The 19868-nt window shown below is 42.2% G+C and overlaps 2 protein-coding genes across 2 annotated transcripts in view; one reads left to right on the forward strand and one right to left on the reverse strand.

Moving 5' to 3' along the window:
* Positions 1-3594, reverse strand: part of MTREX (Mtr4 exosome RNA helicase) — a 55258-nt gene extending 51664 nt beyond the window's left edge. The window contains exons 1-2 of the mRNA XM_063128062.1: positions 3464-3594; positions 177-314 (exon numbers count right to left, since the gene is read on the reverse strand). Of these exons, the coding sequence (XP_062984132.1) occupies positions 177-314; positions 3464-3588 (263 nt within the window). The 5' untranslated portion in view covers positions 3589-3594. The remainder of the gene's footprint in view (positions 1-176; positions 315-3463) is intronic.
* Positions 3595-4372: 778 nt separating this feature from the next.
* DHX29 (DExH-box helicase 29) overlaps positions 4373-19868 on the forward strand; it is a 42241-nt gene continuing 26745 nt past the window's right edge. Inside the window, exons 1-9 of the mRNA XM_063128060.1 lie at positions 4373-4594; positions 7243-7316; positions 7631-7744; positions 9378-9507; positions 11048-11187; positions 11979-12101; positions 14631-14757; positions 17142-17300; positions 18677-18842. Of these exons, the coding sequence (XP_062984130.1) occupies positions 4393-4594; positions 7243-7316; positions 7631-7744; positions 9378-9507; positions 11048-11187; positions 11979-12101; positions 14631-14757; positions 17142-17300; positions 18677-18842 (1235 nt within the window). The 5' untranslated portion in view covers positions 4373-4392. The remainder of the gene's footprint in view (positions 4595-7242; positions 7317-7630; positions 7745-9377; positions 9508-11047; positions 11188-11978; positions 12102-14630; positions 14758-17141; positions 17301-18676; positions 18843-19868) is intronic.

A 19868-nucleotide genomic window follows, 5' to 3' on the forward strand; every position in this document is an offset into this window, starting at 1 on the left:
GCCCTGAAAGTTTTCAAACATGATTCCTTTCATAGGATTATTTATGGAAGAATAACGTTATGCATGTGAACATTTATAAAACTCCTTTGACAGCATAACAATGGCCATTACTGTAATTTTATTTTGTCTAGTTATCACACATCAACCATTCATGTCAAACTATGAGTTTATCTTACTTGAGATCTTCTGCGGCAAATTCTTCCAACTTTGGCTTCTTTCCAATAACAGTAATGTCTGCACCATCATCCTCTGCATCTCGCTTAGCTTTAGCTGGAGGTTTAGCAGATGCTGTAGATTTACCATCTGATCGTTTTCTGAAACACAAACATCACAATTAGTCAACGTGAGCAAACATGCATCAACTAAATGTAAACAAAACCCAAATGATTTTCAAACAGAATATAGGACAGCATCCAATGACCTGTTTCGCATGATTAAAACAGCCCAATATTAATTGGTTAAGCCACAGTGGGCTGCAGCATGGTCCAGGCAGGATTTGCATATTCAACGCCCAGATACAGTTCATTGTGTCATGTAAACCCAGGGATCCTCGCATAAGCCATGGTCTCCAGGTTTGCACAACATGACAAGTCACAACCAGGCGTTGATAATTCAAAATCTGTTGCAGCCCACTGTGACTTAAAACACTTGACTTTTGCTATCACCAAATGGAGAAACTGAAGCAGAAGCGTATTGCCTGAAGATGCCACTATGTAGTGGAATATGCATAAACTACTAATTGAACAAGCTGCAAAGGTCTAGCGTGTCCCAAAGACTAGTGGCTGCGGAGTTCATTCCACATAAACATTGTTAATAAATAAATAACACCATCAGGTATCAAGGGCCAGTTTTCATTATCTGTTCAGATGTGGAGTGGTATATAAGTGTTGTAAATATAAAATTAAAAAAGATCTCTTCAGTGTGGCAGCCAGAAGGAAATTTCAAGTCTGTGTAGAATTCCAAACACATCACCCCATGATGAAGTGATTACACTGATCTTTCTACCATGTGCTGAATTTATTCCATATTGGTTGCTGGCTGAAGTAAACCACCATAGACTAGAATACAGTATCCAAGTGGTCTTGAGTATAGTTCCACAGTTCTGACCCAACACCTCATGATATCTGCCACTACATGAAAACGTTGGTATTTTTCCTGCAAAAAATATCTGGTTATTGAAACCATTCTGAAATGGTCCACTTTTCTTTATGCATTGGAGGCAATTGGCCACTAAGATTATAAGCTTATGCACAATGTGGTGTACCTATTGCATACTCAGTTCCATATCAAGTTTCCTTCATCTCTCATTTTCATTTCCCTCACTGCTGACATTTAGATTGTAAAAGACAGAAAACTACTTTTTCCTTTATATCACTCTATCTGTAAAATACCACTTACATCAACAAACTATTAGTAGGAAAAACTGTCACCCACACACCTCCTCAGAATTTACAGGTTATAGCAGAACCATAAACTTTGTGTTGCAGGGGTCTAAGAGAGAGGGAACTGTTGAGTATGACTTATGTTATTTAATTGTACTCTTTTTAATTAACACCTAAATAAACGGCTACATGCAGTTTTTCCTAATATATTTACAAATAAAGAGATTTACTGTAAAAAAAAAATTCAAAGGAAAAAAATCAGGAAGGGGCTGCCGACTCCCACAGATCCTCTTGTGACTACAACTCTGGATTAGAAACAATTACCCAGGAGAACATTTTCACTCAAGTGCTACAGCAGCCACTGCCCAAGCCCTGCATCAGAGGTCACTGAGCACCTGCCAAGGACCATTGCTGAATCGCGGAGCTCCCTGCCGCAGCTGCTGCTGCTAAACACTGCTGGTGTTTATCTACCCTATTTATTTATTTATTTTACTGCATTTCTATACCGCCAATAGTCAACGGTCTCTGGTTGGTTCACAAAAATTATGCCTATGCAAACATTCAAGCAGTGAAAAGTCTGAGAAGATGGAGCAGTATCCTCCCAGAGAGCTCCGGCTATTGGGCGGTATAGAAATGTAATAAATAAATAAATTCTTGCCTTCTGCTCTTCTTCTGGGCAGTTGTGTAGAGTGGGCCCAAGACAGAGCAGGTAGTTGACTGTCACGGTTCACACAATCACAGCATACCACCATGGCTTTTTTAAGCCATGGTGGTTGCGGCAAGTGCTGGAAACCATTTTGAATGTTCAACCCCCAACAGGGTGTTGTCACAGTTTGGCATTCCATCCAAACCCAATAGGGTTATTGGAGGGTTGTTTCCCCCTCCATTAACCCATTAAATAAGCCGTGGTGGGTTGTAGTGATCATGCAAACCAGCCCAGTACCAAGAATCGGCATTGCCACTAGCCAACGGAGGCTTGGGAGGAGGCATATTTACTTCAAAGCCTTATGGGAGTCTCTGGCCGACTGTTTTATTTACACAGCTATGTATTTCCACCACTTCAGCCTTACACATGAAGGAATGTTAACGGGATCAGGAAACTAGGGAGGCATGAAACTCTTTTATGATTTATTTATTTATAATATTTATATACTGTTCCACATCCAGCTGTGAACAACAGACAGAATAAAAAAGATTGTTTTAAAAATCACTACTGTTAAAAGAACAGAGTTCTGATAAAATCTGTATTCTGGTAAAACCACGGTTCCTTAAACAACGTTTTCAAGAGGTGCTAGAAGCAACGCACCATTGGTATTTTCCTGACCTCCAAACGCAGGGAATTCCATAGGAATGGTGCCATCACACTGAAGGCTCTTCTCCTGGTGGACTCCAATCAGACCGTAGGTCCACATGGAACCACCAGGAACATGACCCCAGTGACTGGGCAGCTTGGTAAGGAAGAAGGCTCTCTTTCAGGTATCCCGGTCCCAAATTGTTTTAATTTGTCTTTTAATTCTTAGTGGTCCTGTTCAGAAGACACCTTAAACACTGCTGGTTAAGGCTTTTGTTTAAGGAGCAGGGTTTAAGGTGTTTTGTGTGATGTATTTTACTAAACCATGCTCACTCACTAACCACAGATGAACCATCTGCAACAGGGTTAGCGGCTCTAATCATAGCTTAAAGTGTTGTGTGCGACAGCACAGCTTGCGGTTAGTGCTAACCCCAGAGAACCACAGAGCCTGAAGTGCCATCTGAATAGGCCCAGTGTATTTAACACAGGTAAGGGGACGTCTCCAATATGCCCCTTGTGCCCTCCAGATATTTTGGACTATAATGCCCAACTATTAGCCACGCTGGCGGGGACTTAAAACGCCTGGAAGGCACCTGGTTGCCTATATCGGAGACACCTTCATGCCGTTGTCCAATACTGGTTATTATAACTGAATCCACGCACCAGAAAAAGTCCCCTTGACTGCAGGTATCTTTACAGGAACAGCCAACTCTTGTCCCGCTGAGGGGCGAGAGACTACTACCTGGCCCATTCTCCCCTCTCTGTATCAGGTTTCCCGCGTTTTCCTCACCCGGCCTTGCCCACAACCACAGCAGCTGCCTCAGGGGATCCCTTCTTTTTCCGTGAGCCGGAGGCGGCGGCGGCGGGATCTTCCTCGAACACGCTGAACAGCTCGTCCCCGAAGGCGTCCGCCATCTTTCCCGCGAGTTCGTGCGAGCGCCTCCCACAGCGCACCGCGCGTCAATGATAGAGGAAAAGGAGAGAGAGCGGCACACAGGCCGAACTTCCTGTAACCCTTCACAGCCGCGCCCACAGAGAGAAGAAAAGGACAGAAACACAGTCCTGGGATTTTCTGTGTTAATAGAACTTTATTATTTTAATGTTTCACACGAAAGAAGCCTAAGTTGGAAAAAGCATCAATTTCTCTTCAGAATGTCATCTGATAATCAGATAGTTCTGTCTTCATTTTTTAATATCTCTGTGACCAGAAAGAAAGAGAGAGAGAGAGAAGCAGTGCAGGCTGGTGGCTCCTTACTTCAGTGGGGCAGTGAATCCGCTCTGAGTCTCAGTCAGAACTCTAAAGGAGCAATCCACAGTGCTGAACCCGTTTTGGGGATAGGCTTCAGCACTTTGGATAGCTCCTTTGACTGGTTATGACTGAAACCGAGAGTGGATTACTGCCCCACTGAAATAGGAGCCACCAGCATCCACTGGAGAAAAAGCCTTTTCTTTATGACAGGGAAGGGTGGGAGGAATGGGGGCGGGGGAAGCGACCGGAAGTTCATTAGAAGACGGGCAGGAAGTTGAGCGTGCGCGGTTGCCGCTTTGGGCGGAAGTGGCTGTCAACCGGTGAGGGAAGTAGGACTTGCCGGTCATTGGACGCGATGCGGCCCAATCAGAAAGGCTGTCACTGTGGGCCGCTGGTCGTGCCCGGATGTAAGCAGAGCCGGCGTGAGGTCTCGGTCGGGCTTCTAGAGCGGAGAGGAGTGTCTCGGTGTCATGGGCGGCAAGAACAAAAAGCACAAGGCCGGGAGCGGCGCCGCGGGGGCGGGGACCGTCCATCCCGCCGCAGTCGCCGCAGCCCGGGCCAAAGTGGTCGGCTCCTCTGCGAGCGAGTCCGGAGCCGCCGGGGAAGCGGCCAGCAAGAGACCTCCGCCGGCCCGCCCAAGCCCCGCCGGCAAGGACCCGCGCCTTAAGCAAGGTACTCCCGAGTCAGGCACAGGCCGGAGCCAGCTGCTCACACTGCAGCCCTAAGATCTGGGTCGGATCCCATGCTAGTCCTGCTTAGAATGTAAGGGCGCAATCCGATGCATGTTCAGACAGGTCACAAAAGTCCTACAACTCCCAGCATGCCCCAGCCAGCCGTCCTGGAAGGAGCATGCTGGGAGTTGTAGGACTTTTTTGCTGCCTAAAAATCCATCGGATTGCGTCCACAAAGAACTTTGAAGTGCTGCTTATGTTAACATTTTTTTTTTGAATGATATGTTTAGTGCTGCATTTTCAAGTCGTCTTTTTCTATGTTTTAGCTGCTGGAATATTTTGTCTTTTAAATCTATTTTTAATTGTTGCTGCTGCCTTTAAAATAAAATAAAAAGATACGTTTGCTTTTGTTGTGTGTTTTGCTGTGTGTGTTTACTGAGAATGTTGGCTCTAGAATGAATTGTAATTCAGTTAATAATAATAGAATTAGACCATTTGAAATGCATGGGTCTTAAGTCAGACTGACATGGGGTTATACCCATTGCAATCCGATATACACACATACTTGGGAGCCCCACTGAACTCAACAGGGCTTATTTCTGAATAAACAACCCCATGTCTATTCAGAAATAAGCCCTGTTAAGTTCAGTGGGACTCCCAGGTATGTGTATATATAGGCTTGCAGACTCAGTGTGATCCACTTAGGAGAGACAGTGCTAGGTTTGGGCAGGGGATGAATCAAGCCAGAATTGCGTTCCACAACTGGACACTTTGCTTTTTTTCTCCTGACAGGCTGCTTCCTTGTCTAGGGTATTTGTGGCATCCTTTGCATTCATGTGCAGCCTTGAGACAGAAATTGAGCTAGTGGAACTCTTCCATCATTGCCTGCCAGGTTTCAAGGTTAGACCTGATTTATACAGGGAAATACTTACCTGTGAAAACTTTCCACGTGTGTGCCCATTCACTTCTTAAGATGCACTTATGTGTGTTGGCCCATTCAGGTGTTGGTGTTAGCATGCCCAGCAGTGCAGCTTCCTGTGTCACTGATTGCTGGTATGCTGACTTTAACATGATTAGGCATATGTGGAAGATTTACATGGGTAACATTTATATTTATGTCCTGTATAAATCAGACCTTAATTCCTTTTTGTCTTACAGCTCTTGTAGGCACAAGGGACTTTGTTGGAAAATAAAATTGCACCTAATCCATATTATGTAAACCTAGCCTCATTTCTGGGTAAAGATATTAGTTTTGGTTGCTTCATATTTTTATGAAAACAGGTGGTAGACTGTCTTCTTTTTTCAGAGCTTTTGCCGGCAGAAAAAAATATATGTGAATGGAATAGTAACTTAGGGACAGATGCTTAGAACATAACCTAGTGCAATTATGTCCATGAACGAAATATTTTGTGCCGTTCTATATTTGTACACAAGATTAGGGCTTTAGTTTTTATACTTTATTATTTGATTGATGACTAGACCAGTAATTGTGAAGGACGGTTGGTACTGTTCGGCTGGATTGGGAGCTGTGCTTATTCAAGATGGCCTAATCTCTGACTCCTCTTGATTATTTAATTTTTTAACTGGAAAGAACAACATATCTTATTAGGAAGTAAGTCACATTGTGCTCAGTGGAACTTAATACTAAGCATGCATACATATTTATTTATTATAACATTTTTATCCTTGCTCTAGGATCTCAGGGCTATGTACAGATAAAACCAGAACAATGTAAAACAATAAATATACACAGCTAAAAATGTATTACAATAAATATACACAGCCAAAAATGTATTAAATCATTAACAAACTAAAGCCACTAGAAAAGTTTAAAAGCAATAAGAACAATTAAAACGATGTGCAACCACTAGAGAATTTTAGCCTTCAAAGGTTTTAATAAAAAGCCATGTTTTAACTTGGTGCTGAAATGAAGCCAGCATCCATGCCAGTGGGGCCTCCAAGGGGAGAATATTCCATAATCAGGGTGCTGCCACAGAGAAAGCCCTCTCCCATGTCCCACCATAATGTGTGTCTTGTGTTGGTGAGACGCAGAGGAGGGCTCCTCTCACAGATCTCAAACCTTGGGCAGGCATATATAGGGAGAGGTGCTCCCTCAAGTACCGAAGTCCCAAGCCGTTTAGGGCTTTAAATGCCATTGCCAGCACCTTGAATTCCGACTGGAAGTGTATAGGCAGCCAATGCAGTTTAAGGCGGGTGTTATATGGTCTTCATAAGATTTTCCGAGCAGCACTAGCTGCAACTTCCGAGTCGTCTTCAAGGACAGTCCCATGTAGAGTGCAGTGCAGTAGTCTAATCGGGAAGTTACCAGCACATGCACTAGTGTGGCTATGTTGTCGCTGTCCAGGAAAGGCCATAGCTGGTGGAGAAGCCAAAGCTCACCCCAAGTACTCCAGGCCATGGAGTCCACCTGGGACTCCAGTGACAAGGATGGATCTAGGAGAACTCCCAAGCTATGCACCTGCTCCTTCAGAGGGAGTACAACCCCATCCAGGACAGGTCGCGTACCCAATCCACTAACACGGGAAACACACAGGATTGTGCTGCAAGTCCTTAATTATTTATATGAGATAAGCAGCTCCAGTGTTTTTTTATTGTTAACTTAATTGAAACTTTTCTTTAAATATACAGGTCCAAAAACCTACAGCTTTGGTTCTGCAGCTGACTCCAGTGCTTCCGCAAATGCAGATAAATCTATTCTGAAGGTAAGGGGGGAAAGACATGTGAGGGATGGGGTGGAGAGGCAAGCTGTTATAATCTGAAATGAAAGTGTTCTATAACAGTAGTATTGAGCCATATCTTTGGGTGCGTGTTGGGCATTTTCTGATCATTAAAATCCCGTTAAGCACTTTCCGACACAGATATTTCTTGCATCAATCTTTTCACATGAAAACATGGAATAGCTTATTTGTGCCCCCCATTGTTTCTGTGGGTTTGCACTTTTGTTCAGTTGTTAATATACTGTAGCTAGCAATTTGCAAAAGCTTGCTCAGGTTAAAACTGATTTTTGCATTTACAGGTAGTGATTAACAATAACCTGGAAAAAAGAATCATTGGTGTCATCAATGAGCATAAGAAACAAAGTGGTGAAAAGGGAATGATTTCTAGAAGACTTACTGCTAAAAAATTACAGGTGAAGTGTAAGAATCCTCACTTCAGTTATATGAAACATATTTGAAACCTATCACCAAGCCTTGAGGTATAGATCATGCATACAATAGGAATGGCAAAGCATATGATACTCCAACATTGGAAGGAGAAGATGGAGGTTTCTAAACAGTGGATTAAAATTTGCATTCCCTGTTCCAATTTGAGTTTCTATGTATCAATGTGAGCACAGGGAAGTTATGGACACAGTTTGTCAGCGATTCTTGAGGCTTACGGACAATAGTAGTCAGCTTAAATTCTTTCATTTCATGTTTCTGAAACATCGCAACCCACTTTCTTTTCCCTCCCTCCCTTTTTTGCAAATGTTAATTTGTATGTGAGTATTTTCCCCTTATTTCTAATTCATTTGAAACAACGAAACATGCTCCAGTAGTAATTGTTGGGAGGAGAATCACTGAAAGGATCGTCATAAGCAAAGTGAGTTACAATATTTATCTTCCACTCCATATCTAAAATAGATTCTGGAGCATTGAACATAGGAATAAAATGATTAAAAGGGGGGAAAAAAGATTAAAACAGCATATTAAAATTCTTCAATTTGAAACAAAATACCAATAAAACCGGTGGCTGGTCAGTTGAGGAATGCTTCCTGGAAAATAGGTGTTCTCAGGAAGTGCGGGAAGCAGCACAGTGTTGGCACACGCCTGAACTCCAGAGAAAAGGGGCCATCATTTTAAAGGCTGTTCTCCTGGGCCATGGGTAGACGGGGCAATATCCTGGGGATTTCCCCGGGATCAACGCTGTGCATCCACATGACGCACAGAGGATCCCGGGGGCAGGGAGGGATGATCCCTCCCTTGCCCCAGGATATTGCCCTACCCTTCAATCGTGTCTTTTCCGTGATCCTGGGCTGATCCCGAGGCCGTGGGACGTGTGGCCAGGCATCCCATTTTAGTCCCAACTCCTTGTGAGTAACTGTGAGGACCTGGGACCCGGGCTTGGAACTACTCAGGAGCTCTGTGCCCATCGGGGTGTGGGGGGGAAGGTGTTTTTTTAATAAAAAAACCCCACAAACAAAACATTTTGTGCAGGAGCGCTCCTGCACTCTTCTCCAATTTTTTAAAAAATGGCGGGCGCAACATCCTCTTCCTTGGAATGTCGTGCGCCACATGTAGACAGAGGTGGGATCCCGCGATCATCATATCGTGAGATCCTCCCCCATCTCTCCCTGGTGTACTCCAGGAGGGCCATAGTTCCATGTGGAACCACCAGGAGCATGCCCTAAAATAAATAAATTTGGCCTCATTGAAATTGGTAGGATTTTTTATTTGACTTCAGTTCAGTTGAATAGTCTACTGTACATTAGCAAATTATAATATGTGCTCATTTTGAAAGGCATAATCAAGAATATATTTGTGACTGAATTCTGTTAATCATCTTTTAAATAATTGGGTGCAGGTAAAAGGCGATGGTCCATAGTTAAGGGGCTGCGAGTGAGTCATAGGATCATGTAGTATAGTTATACCTAAATTTGATATATTGTTTGTATCAGTTTTCTTAAACTTACTTTGTTTTCAAGATAGGATCATGTGCACCATGATTTATCAAGAGTAAATCCTCCCCACCTTCCGTTAATGTATGATTTCTTAACTCTTTAGGATGTATACATGGCTTTGCAAGGATTTTCTTTTAAGACAGAAGATATTGAAGAAGCCATGAAAAATACTATTTTGTATGGTGGTGATCTACACTCTGCACTTGACTGGCTGTGCTTAAACCTGTCAGATGGTAAATATAAAGGCAAACCGTTACTTTGAAACTTAGAAATATTGGATGGAATCCAACGGTGCCTATCTGCAAGTGGAGTGGACATCAGTGGCAAAACATATCCCCCCCCATCCCATCTTCAAATTTGGGGTTATAGGGGACTGCAGGTGGGGGCGGGGGGGGGGGGGAGAGAGAAGGGAAGTCCCATTTTGCAAGTGGACATCTGCTAGCACAACGTCGAATGTTGCCCATTCTTTTTTCTTGAACTTGCATTTTCCCAGGCTTCACATATCTTAATTTAAAGTTATAGAAGTCTGCATTCATGCTAGTATTTTACCCCTGGCTTACTACTTAGAAGTGGGTTGGAGGGAAAGGCACTACAGTATGCACGAAAGGAGGGAGAGACTGGCTCTGGGGCCGGTGGAAAGGTTTTTATTATTTGTTGATCTTGTTAAAAAAAAAATTAAAAAAAAAATTCAGATGGCCCAACGTTTCGGATATTAGAAATCCTTCAGGGGCTATAGTTAACAGAAAATATACACGTATATTGTTATTTCATTAATGGATATACATAGCTAAATACATCAGAGACAATACCATTATATGAGAGTTGTTAGGGCATTATGATATTCATAATTATAGATTGTTAACATAAGATCCTGTAGGTCTTCTCTGATGTATTTAGCTATGTATATTCATTAATGAAATAACAATATACGTGTATATTTTCTGTTAACTATATCCCCTGAAGGATTTCTAATATCCGAAACGTTGGGCCAGCTGATATTTTTTAAAAACTTTTTTAGCAACATCAACATATACCGTATTTCTTCGATTCTAAGACGCCATCGATTCTAAGATGCACCCCATTTTTAGAGCTGTTTATTTAGGGAAAAAGTGTGTCTTAGAATCGAAGAAATACAGTAATAAAAATCTTTCCACCGGCACTAGAGCCAGTCTCTCCCTCCTTTCGCACTACTAAGTAGTAAGTACCACTGGAAGTACCCCAACCACTGGACAGAGGTATTTTAGCTGTGCTATGGAGTATTAAACTCCCCTTAGTTAAGAAAATATCTAGTAGATGTTTTGCATCTTGAAAGGGAAAGCAAGTTCCAAGATTCAGGCATCCCACATATTAATAGTTGAGTAAACATATATTTATTTATTTATTTATTTATTTAATTAATTACATTTATATACCGCCCCACAGCCGAAGCTCTCTGGGCGGTTTACAACATTTATAGTTCTTCCTGTCCTCTCAACTGGATAATATGGGGTAGCTATAGAATGTTCTTAGTGGGAGATGAAGGGCAGGGAATAGTAAAGGCATGTTGGAAGTGTGTGTCCATGCTATGGAAACAAACTAGTGTTAAAATTATAATAGAAATAGGGGAGATGATAGAATGAATAGGACAGTTTAAATTTCTTCTTGTGTCAGAGCATGCCAATAGCTGCCAATTCATGAACAATGAGAGGGCCACCATGATTGTACAAATATGTAAAAAACATGTGGACATAAACATTACATTCTAATTTCAACTTCTGTTTTTGCTTCTTCAAGATGCATTGCCTGAAGGGTTCAGTCAGCAGTTTGGCGAAGAACAGCAAAAAACGAGAGCAAAATTTTATTCTCCTTTGCCACAGTGTGAAACTCCCCAGGTGCCAAACAATAAAAAGAAGGAAGATGACTGTGAAAAAAAGGTACTTGAATGAGTTCTTGAATGAGCCAAAGCAAAAATTTAGTACAGCAATAATTTTTTCCCCTTTTATCAGAGCATTTGAATTGTCCATTGTGAGAAAAGACTTTAGTCAAAACCCACTTGATAATGCTTATGGGTTTTGTATGAAAATAACTTGTTTTTCATGTATGAAAAACATGAGAATAACTTTCTTACAGCAATGAAGTAGATGTTCTCTTAGAACTAATAATATTTTTAGTTTTAAAATACAATTGTTTGACAAATCAGTCTTTCCTTAGACCATGTACATGTAATTAGTTCAATGTAACGAAAATTTAGGCTTGGAGTCCTAAACACACAATGGGATTTAAACATGCTTTGCCTGCACTGTTCAGCTCTGACTGGTGGTCTGCTTTCACTGAATGACAGGGTAGGAACAGGAACATTGGGTCCTCCTTAAAGAAAAAATGCCTGTACTCCTAGATAACTTGATCATATACACTTTTAGGGCTTGAGCTACATCTTTATAGAAAAGGGCTAGTTTTAGAAAGCAGAGTGGAGAATTCTGGGATATCCTCCTATAACTTCACTAAATAGAATAAGTGCATACAAACTTTGTGTGTGTGTGTGTGTGTGAACAATGTGTGTGTGAGTACAGTACACAGGTAAGGCGCACCTGCAGAAGTACCCATACTGAAATACATTTGCATTTGTTTATATAATAATATATATCATAATTGATTCACTGTTCTCATTTTTAAGACTCATTTAAAACATTTACGGACGCTTAATATTCTTACACAATATCCTAAGGTAAATGCAGGAAAACCAAAAGATATCAGCATGAAGGAATGGATTTTACAGTATGCAGAGCAACAGAGCGATGACGAGAATACTGAGTCTGTGAAAAATTCAGATGAAGAAAAATTTGACCCGGTAAATAAACTATTTTATATAGATCCATGCCCATTTGAGATTTTGGTTTTTCCTTATTTTCAACTGACACCATCTAAAGTTAAACCCTTGTTCTATTGTTCTAATAAGATTTCAACACACTTACCTCTCTGTATAGTATCCATTAAAAAGCGAGGCAATTGCCCCATATAGCAAGCTGCTTGTGATTTAGCCCAGGCCTAAGAAAAAACATTGTTTTTCATAGGACTCAGGCCTGTATTACGGGTGCTTCACAGCAACGTTCTTTAGTTTGTTGTACTACAGAATGTTTGCTATTGTCTTTCATTCTGGGAGTTATGGGACTTTTTCTGTCTAAACAGGTGTAGGAATGCATTCTTCATGTTTTTTATAGTAATTAGAACTCATCCTTTGCTTAGAGCAATTTTTAAAGCGCAACAGACTCCAATCTAGAACCACAGATGATAAACACCTGCCAGATAAAAGGTTTCTTCCATCTTTCCTTAGCCCATGAACTCTCAGAAGTGTGTGTATAACCTGCACTTCTTTATCTGTATTCCAGAGAACAAATAAGCAGGGCTCTGTCTAGACCTTGCTAAAAAGCTGGTTATAAAAATCTGTATAAATTATGTAAATTGGGCACTAATTAATGCAAAATGAGCTCACACATGCCTGCAGAAGGTTACCGGCATCTCCAGTTGGGAAGGAATCTTTCTGATACCCTAGAAAGTCCCTGCCATTCAGGGTAGTCCATTCTTCCTCCAGATATTTTGGACTACAGCTCCCATCAGCCCCAGCCAGCTATGACCAATGCTCAGGGATGGTAAAAGTTATACTTAAAAAAAACATCTCGAGGGCACCATGTTGGAGAAGGCTTGTTTAGACGATACTGAGCCAGATGGACCAAAGCAGCTTCCTACTTTTCCTAAATTTCCACGCTTCTGTATGTTTTTCTGTCTTGAATAATTCTGGTTATGCTAATTACAGGATGAACGATGACACTGCAGCCCTGACCCCAAACACTGCAAACTCTATTCAGTTATCTGTTTGACTTACCAGTTAGCAGTGCCCACAGACTCTCACCCTTCCCTTTCTAGCTAGAACAGTTTGAAACTTGCTTTTTAAAAAACGTAAGGTGGAAAAGCTGAGATTTTCAGGAATCTAATAATTTCAACATCTAATATGACATTCTGCGAAATGCAGTCCATGCAAAGCCCCAAGTCAGTAGTGGAGGCTGAGGGTCCCTTATTATAACACCTGCAAGAGTCCAGTGTGATTCTTAGATGCTACTTGCCAAAGATATGTGAGGCAAAGCAGAGAACAGAGCTTCAAGCCAATTCTTGGCTTCGTTCACTGCTGCCGCATGAGTAGATCCTCTTGAAGTCGTGTTAAATGGACACAGCTCCTAGAGGCTTTGCTATCACATCCGCTTGGATGATGCTAGTGAAGACGATCCGAAGGACTTCAGTTGTATCCATGTTAGCCTTCCTTGGAGGAGTTGTTGTTGTTTATTCGTTCAGCCGTTTCCAACTCTTCGTGACTTCATGGACCAGCCCACGCCAGAGCTTTCTGTCGGCTGTCACCACCCCCAGCTCCCCCAAGGTCAAGTCTGTCACCTCCAGAATATCATCCATCCATCTTGCCCTTGGTCAGCCCCTCTTCCTTTTGCCTTCCACTTTCCCGAGCATCAACCTCTTCTCCAGGGTATTCTGTCTTCTCATTATGTGGCCAAAGTACTTCAGTTTTGCCTTTAATACCATTCCCTCAAGTGAGCAGTCTGGCTTTATTTCCTGGAGTATGGACTGGTTTGATCTTCTTGCAGTCCACGGCATTCCTTGGAGTAGACCCATTGAAATTAATGGTATTATTTATTTATTTATTGCATTTTTATACCGCCCAATAGCTGAAGCTCTCTGGGCAGTTCACAAAAGTTAAAACCAGGGGGGAGTTAGGTTCGAACCTTTCTTCCTGAGACACTACATTTCTACGAGCAGTCTGAAGTGGCTGCCTAAACGGATGTTACACTATTTACAAAGGACACCTTTCATACTCACGGTACTTAAATTATACTAACTACTTAAATTATACTAACTAATTTATACCAATTCTACACTGCAAGGGTAATTTGGGAACTCGGTCTCCCTGCAGGAGCAGAAATAGCAATGTTCATTGGAGGCTGCTGGGCAGGAATGTTACTCCTATGGTGGAAAGGGATCAAGGAGATGCTTTCACCTTTCACCTTTTCCAACAGAAGCTTGGCCGTTTTTGGTAGTACATTTAGTCGCATGAGAGTTCCTGGGCCTCCTTCAGATGTTGGGGGGTCAAACGAGGCCGGAGAATTTCATCATCTCTTTATTCCTTCTGATGTTATCAAGTGGCAGTGTTGGCATGTCAAGGAAGGCTTTAAATTAGAGTTTCTGCTAAGGGCCTTAAGTTAAAAGTTTATCCGTGCTTTTAAAAAAATGCTGGTGACAACTTATTTTGCTAGACTCTACAGTCTACATATAATATAATTTACAGTTGTATAATAACGAATTTCTTCGTCTGGAACAGAATGAAAGATATTTACATTTGGCTGGGAAACTTGTGGAAGCAAAAGAACAAGCAAGTTCTTCCAAGCAAGACAAAAACAAGCAAGGACAGAAGGTGGCACAAGAAAAAATAAGGCGCATCCAGCAAGGTAGGAGCAATCAAACTTCAGTTGTGTCTGGCTGGTTAAAAAAATAAAAACACACTCTGGTTTCTAAGAGTCATAAGAGTGTTTTTAAGATGCCGGCGAGTTGTCTTAATTTTTCCTTTTGTAACACCAAAGACATTACAGTAAATGGTTCAAAAAGCCCAGTGATGGTATTTAATACATACAAAGTGCCTTCGTGTAGATAACTTCTTAATTCTCAGTATGGAACTGGTCGAGTCTGATGTGGAAAGACCCACATTCTGTTTTGTACAGAGGAAAATGGCCCATGGAGTTTCTGTATGTAAACTACTTGCCAAGTCAGAATCCAGCATCTGAACTGCATCCTGCATTGCTCAAAAGCATGTAAGGAAGTGACCAGAAAATGAATGACAAGACTCATGTCTCATTAGCACCTGACGTTTCCAGGGATGATTTTCTTGACCACTTTCCTACTCGCGCTTTCCTTATACAGTTGAGATGATAGTCAGAGGTGGTTTTCAGAGGGTAGCCTGCAAAAGCCAGTTAACGTCCCACCCCCATAAGACCTAAATAAGGAAGGGCCAGTTCAATAACAGAGTGGTGAGTTGCAGCCTCGGATCCTTCCCTTCTGTTATCTAATTCTTTTTCCTGTAGATCTTGCATAAATTCAGGGTTTTATGAAATGGTGTCATTCTGCTGAAATAACATTTGTGACCACAGGAAAGGGCCTGAATGGGCCATAACCCCCAGATTCCCCTCTTTCATTTAAAGCAGAAAGGAAGTTTCTAGCCCTTATGGAACCTGGGATACGAGGCAAAATGCACAGCGGCTATTCTGCCCATCAGGTGTGCAACCCAATTGGTTCTTCTGGACCTCTCAGCAGCTTTTGATACCGTCGACCATGGTATCCTTCTGGATCGTTTATTTGGATTGGGCTTGGGAGGCACGACTTTAAAGTGGTTCTGGGCTTTTCTGGAGGAGCGGTTTCAGAAGGTGGCGCTGGGGGACTTCTATTCCACCCCATGGCCATTAGCCTGTGGGGTGTGTTGGGGAACTGCTTGGGGGAAGTCATCAGGAGGTTTGAGCTGAAGTGTCATCAGTATGCAGATGATACTCCGCTCTACCTCTCATTTCCATTTACACATCCCAGGGAGGCTGTGGAACTCTTGAACCAGTGGCTGGAGGCTGTTTTGGGATGGATGAGGGTGAACAAGTTGAAACTTAATCCAGATAAGATGGAGGTACTGTAGGTTGGGAAACCAACTACTTCAGATGGACAACTGGTCTTAGATGGGGTTGCACTCCCCCTAAAAGACCAAGTACACATTTTGGGAATCCCCCAGTTAGCTCAGGGAATCCTCCTGAGCTAACTGGGGGAGCCCAGGTGGCTGACATGTCCAGGAGTGCATTCGACCAGCTTAGGCTGGTACACCAGCTGCGGCCCTATCTGGAGAAGACAGACCTTGCCTCAGTTATCCACACGCTAGTCACGTCCAGGTTGGACTACTGTAATGTACGTGGTGCTGCTTTTGAAGATGGTTCGGAAACTTCAGCTGGTGCAGAATGCGGCTGCCTGAATATTGGTGGGGGCAAGGCAGTCTGACCACATAATGCTTATACTTCGCTAACTGCGCTGGTTACATGTGTGTTTCCGACCCCAATTCAAAGAACTGCCTTTGACCTTTAAAGCCCTAAACAGTTTGGGACCTAGTTACTTGAAGGACCGCATTCAACCATATCAGCCTGCCCACACTTTAAAATCAGAAAGAGAGGCCCTTCTCATTTGCCCACGTGTGAGAGAAATTAGGTGGGTGTCCACACGGGAGAGGGCCTTCTCAGCCGTGGCCCCACACATGAGGAACGAACTACCATCAGAGGTGTGCCATGCACCTTCCTTGCAGGATTTTAAGAAGCCCTTTAAAATGTTTTATTTTACCGTGGCCTTCTCATGATGAGTACTGTCTTGCTGCTACTGCCATTGCTGTTCTTGATGATTTTATTATTAGCTTTTATTGTTTTAACTGCTATTTTACTGTATATGTTTTTATTGCTTTTAATGTTCTAAACTGTTTTTAAGTATTTTATTGTTGTAAGATGCCTTGTGAGGGCTTCTGCTCTGACAGGTGGCCAAGAGATGTTTTGAATAAATAAAATGAATAAGCAATGGCTGATCCCCATTTCTGAGAACACAAAAGCCGGTGGTAACTAATCTGTCTTTCGCCTTTGGCAAAACACACAGACTCCTGAGACAGCATAAAACAGAAGAGCAGAGAGAAAAAAGGCATACAACTTCAGGCATGCTGGGAGCTGTAGGCCTTTTTTCTATCTAAACATGCATAGGATTGTACCTTTAAAGACACACACACCCCGAATCTCTGAATAGCACAGCTTATGTTCCCTCTCGGCAGAAATGGAGGCACTGGAAGAACATCCCGTGTTCAATCCTGCTATAAAAGTCACAAACCCACCAAGTGAAAAGAAAAAGCCTCCTGTACCTCTTGAAACGGAAGGTGCTTTGAATCTGAAAATGCTTGAGAAACCTCAGGCTCCTCCTGAAGAACAAAAAGGTATGGGGAAGTTTTGTTTTAACACAGCATAAAATGTCTATTGGGAATTCTCTGGAATCCTTTCAAAGTCGTACAACGGGAAGACTACTCGAAGTGGGATGATGTAGGGTTTTGTTTTGTTTTTAATTAACAACTTTTCTGTCATGGGTTCATATCATCTGCAGTATCTGATGTCGTTTAGCCAGTGCTGCAGGCTTACTGCTGCATGTCTTGAGTGTGCACAAATATTTTGAAGCACTTTCCTTAGTGGCTCTCAAAACAGAATGCTACTTTGCCGTTTTAATTAATCTGAGACACAGTGCATTAAACACACACTTCCATTTAAGAATGAAGGCTGGGGAAGCAAAGCAAGAGCCTTTCTGCTTTATCACATTTTCCACTCCACAAATCTTTTCCCTTCATCTTTTGAGAGATAAACCCCAAACTGACTCCTCAAAAGCCGCAATACGTAGCTTGCACCTGTCTCACCATCCAGTGGGCCGCAAAAGCTCCTACCATCCTTTCCTATCCGATCTGGAAACTTTTCAGCCAACATGCACTAGCGAAACAAGTGCAAGCAGTTCCCCGCTACAATCTTTCCTGTAAATTTGAAAACCTTCCAAACCAGTACTTAATGGAAAATGTTGTCTGAAGCTTTCAGCTCTGGTTATGTCGCAAAGAGCATGCTGCTATCACACTCGTGTGTATCTTTTTTGCTTCATATGCTACTGAAATGCAAACAAAACAGGCCAATTGCATCTCTCTTGGGAAGGCATGTCCTGTAGGCTTTCACATTTCCATCAATCCTTTGATTGAATTCTCACGTTCAGGTTAAGCAACAGCCAGGACATCATAGGTTCTACCTTAATTCTCATGGTTGGGTATAGTCCCACCTGACCAGACAAATCCTGGCTTCATTGCAAACAGGAGAACTGGAAGCTCTTTCCACACAAGACCAGTGTCTTGCTTTGCCTAGAATTTTAGGCCTTAAATGCTTCCAATCTTCCAAACCAATACTTAAAGCCTCTTCTGATGTTTTTTAGCCCCAACTAGGTTGTAGAGGGCATGCCGTTTTCATGCAAATTGCACTCTACTTCTTTCAGGGCAGATTTGTGCCCCATGGCAGCCAAAGCAGCTGCCTGAACTTGTAAGCGTTATGGGAAGGTGAATCTTCGTTGAATCCCCAGCAAATCCCAAAGGACAATATGTATGCCATAAAGGCATGCAGTTGCTACAACACAACGTGCAATATCGCATTCATCCCATGCTGCCCTAGGCTCCGTGGTTGACCTTGCTCTGAATACTTCATCGTAATCAGTCTTCTTTCAGCATCTGGTAATGTTTTATGTATACATGCTCTAAAATGACAAAATGCTTTTGTTTTTTCTTGTTGTTAGTGAAAAAAAGAGAACCTCAGGACGTCAGGAATTTTGATTATACTGCTCGAAGCTGGACTGGGAAATCTCCAAAACAGTTTTTGATTGATTGGTGCAGAAAACATTATCCCAAATGCCCAAACCCTTCTTTTGAAAAAGTTCCAGCAGGGAGATACTGGAGGTGCAGGTATGTAATGAAGTGAACATTTTGGTTTTTGCTTGAAAGTTTCAATTCCTTTAAAAATTTTTTATAAAGGTTAGGAATGTTTTAATGGCTTATTGACATGCTTTACTTACTTTAGATATACATAAAATCAAACTGTAATGGATGGATTGAATGTCTTGACTTCAGCAAAGCTTTTGACAAAGTGCCCCATGATATTATAATTAACAAACTAGCTAAAAGTGGGCTAGATGGAACAACTATTAGGTGGATTCACAGTTGGCTACAAAATCGGACTCAAAGAGTACTTATCAATGGAACCTTCTCAAACTGGGGAGAGGCAATGAGTGGGGCACCGCAGGGCTCAGTCCTGGGCCCAGTGCTCTTCAACATTTTTATTAATGATTTGGATGAGGAGGTGCAGGGAACGCTGATCAAATTTGCAGATGACACAAAATTGGGTGGGATAGCTAATACCTTGGAAAACAGAAAAAACTTCAAAGTGATCTTGATAGGCTGGAGTGCTGGGCTGAAAACAACAGAATGAAATTTAATAGGGATAAATGCCAAGTTCTACATCTAGGAAATAGAAACCAAATGCACAGTTACAAGATGGGGGATACTTAGCTCAGCAATACTACAAACAAGAAGGATCTTGGAATTGTTGTAGATCACAAGCTGAATATGAGCCAATAGTACGATGTGGCTGCAAGAAAGGCAAATGCTATTTTGGGCTGCATTAATAGAAGTATAGCTTCCAAATCCAGTTCTGGGCACCACACTTCAAGTAGGATGCAGACAAGCTGGAGCTTGTTCAGAGGAGGGCAACCAGGATGATCAGGGGTCTGGAAACAAAGCCCTATGAAGAGAGACTGAAACAACTGGGCATGTTTAGCCTGGAGAACAGAAGATTGAGGGGAGACATGATAGCACTCTTCAAATACTTAAAAGGTTGTCACAAAGTTGTCACACAGAGGAGGGCCAGGATCTCTTCTCGATCATCCCAGAGTGCAGGACACGGAATAATGGGCTCAAGTTACAGGAAGCCAG

The sequence above is a fragment of the Elgaria multicarinata genome, chromosome 6 (assembly GCF_023053635.1).
Source record: "Elgaria multicarinata webbii isolate HBS135686 ecotype San Diego chromosome 6, rElgMul1.1.pri, whole genome shotgun sequence".
In the NCBI taxonomy this organism is placed as follows: domain Eukaryota; kingdom Metazoa; phylum Chordata; class Lepidosauria; order Squamata; family Anguidae; genus Elgaria; species Elgaria multicarinata.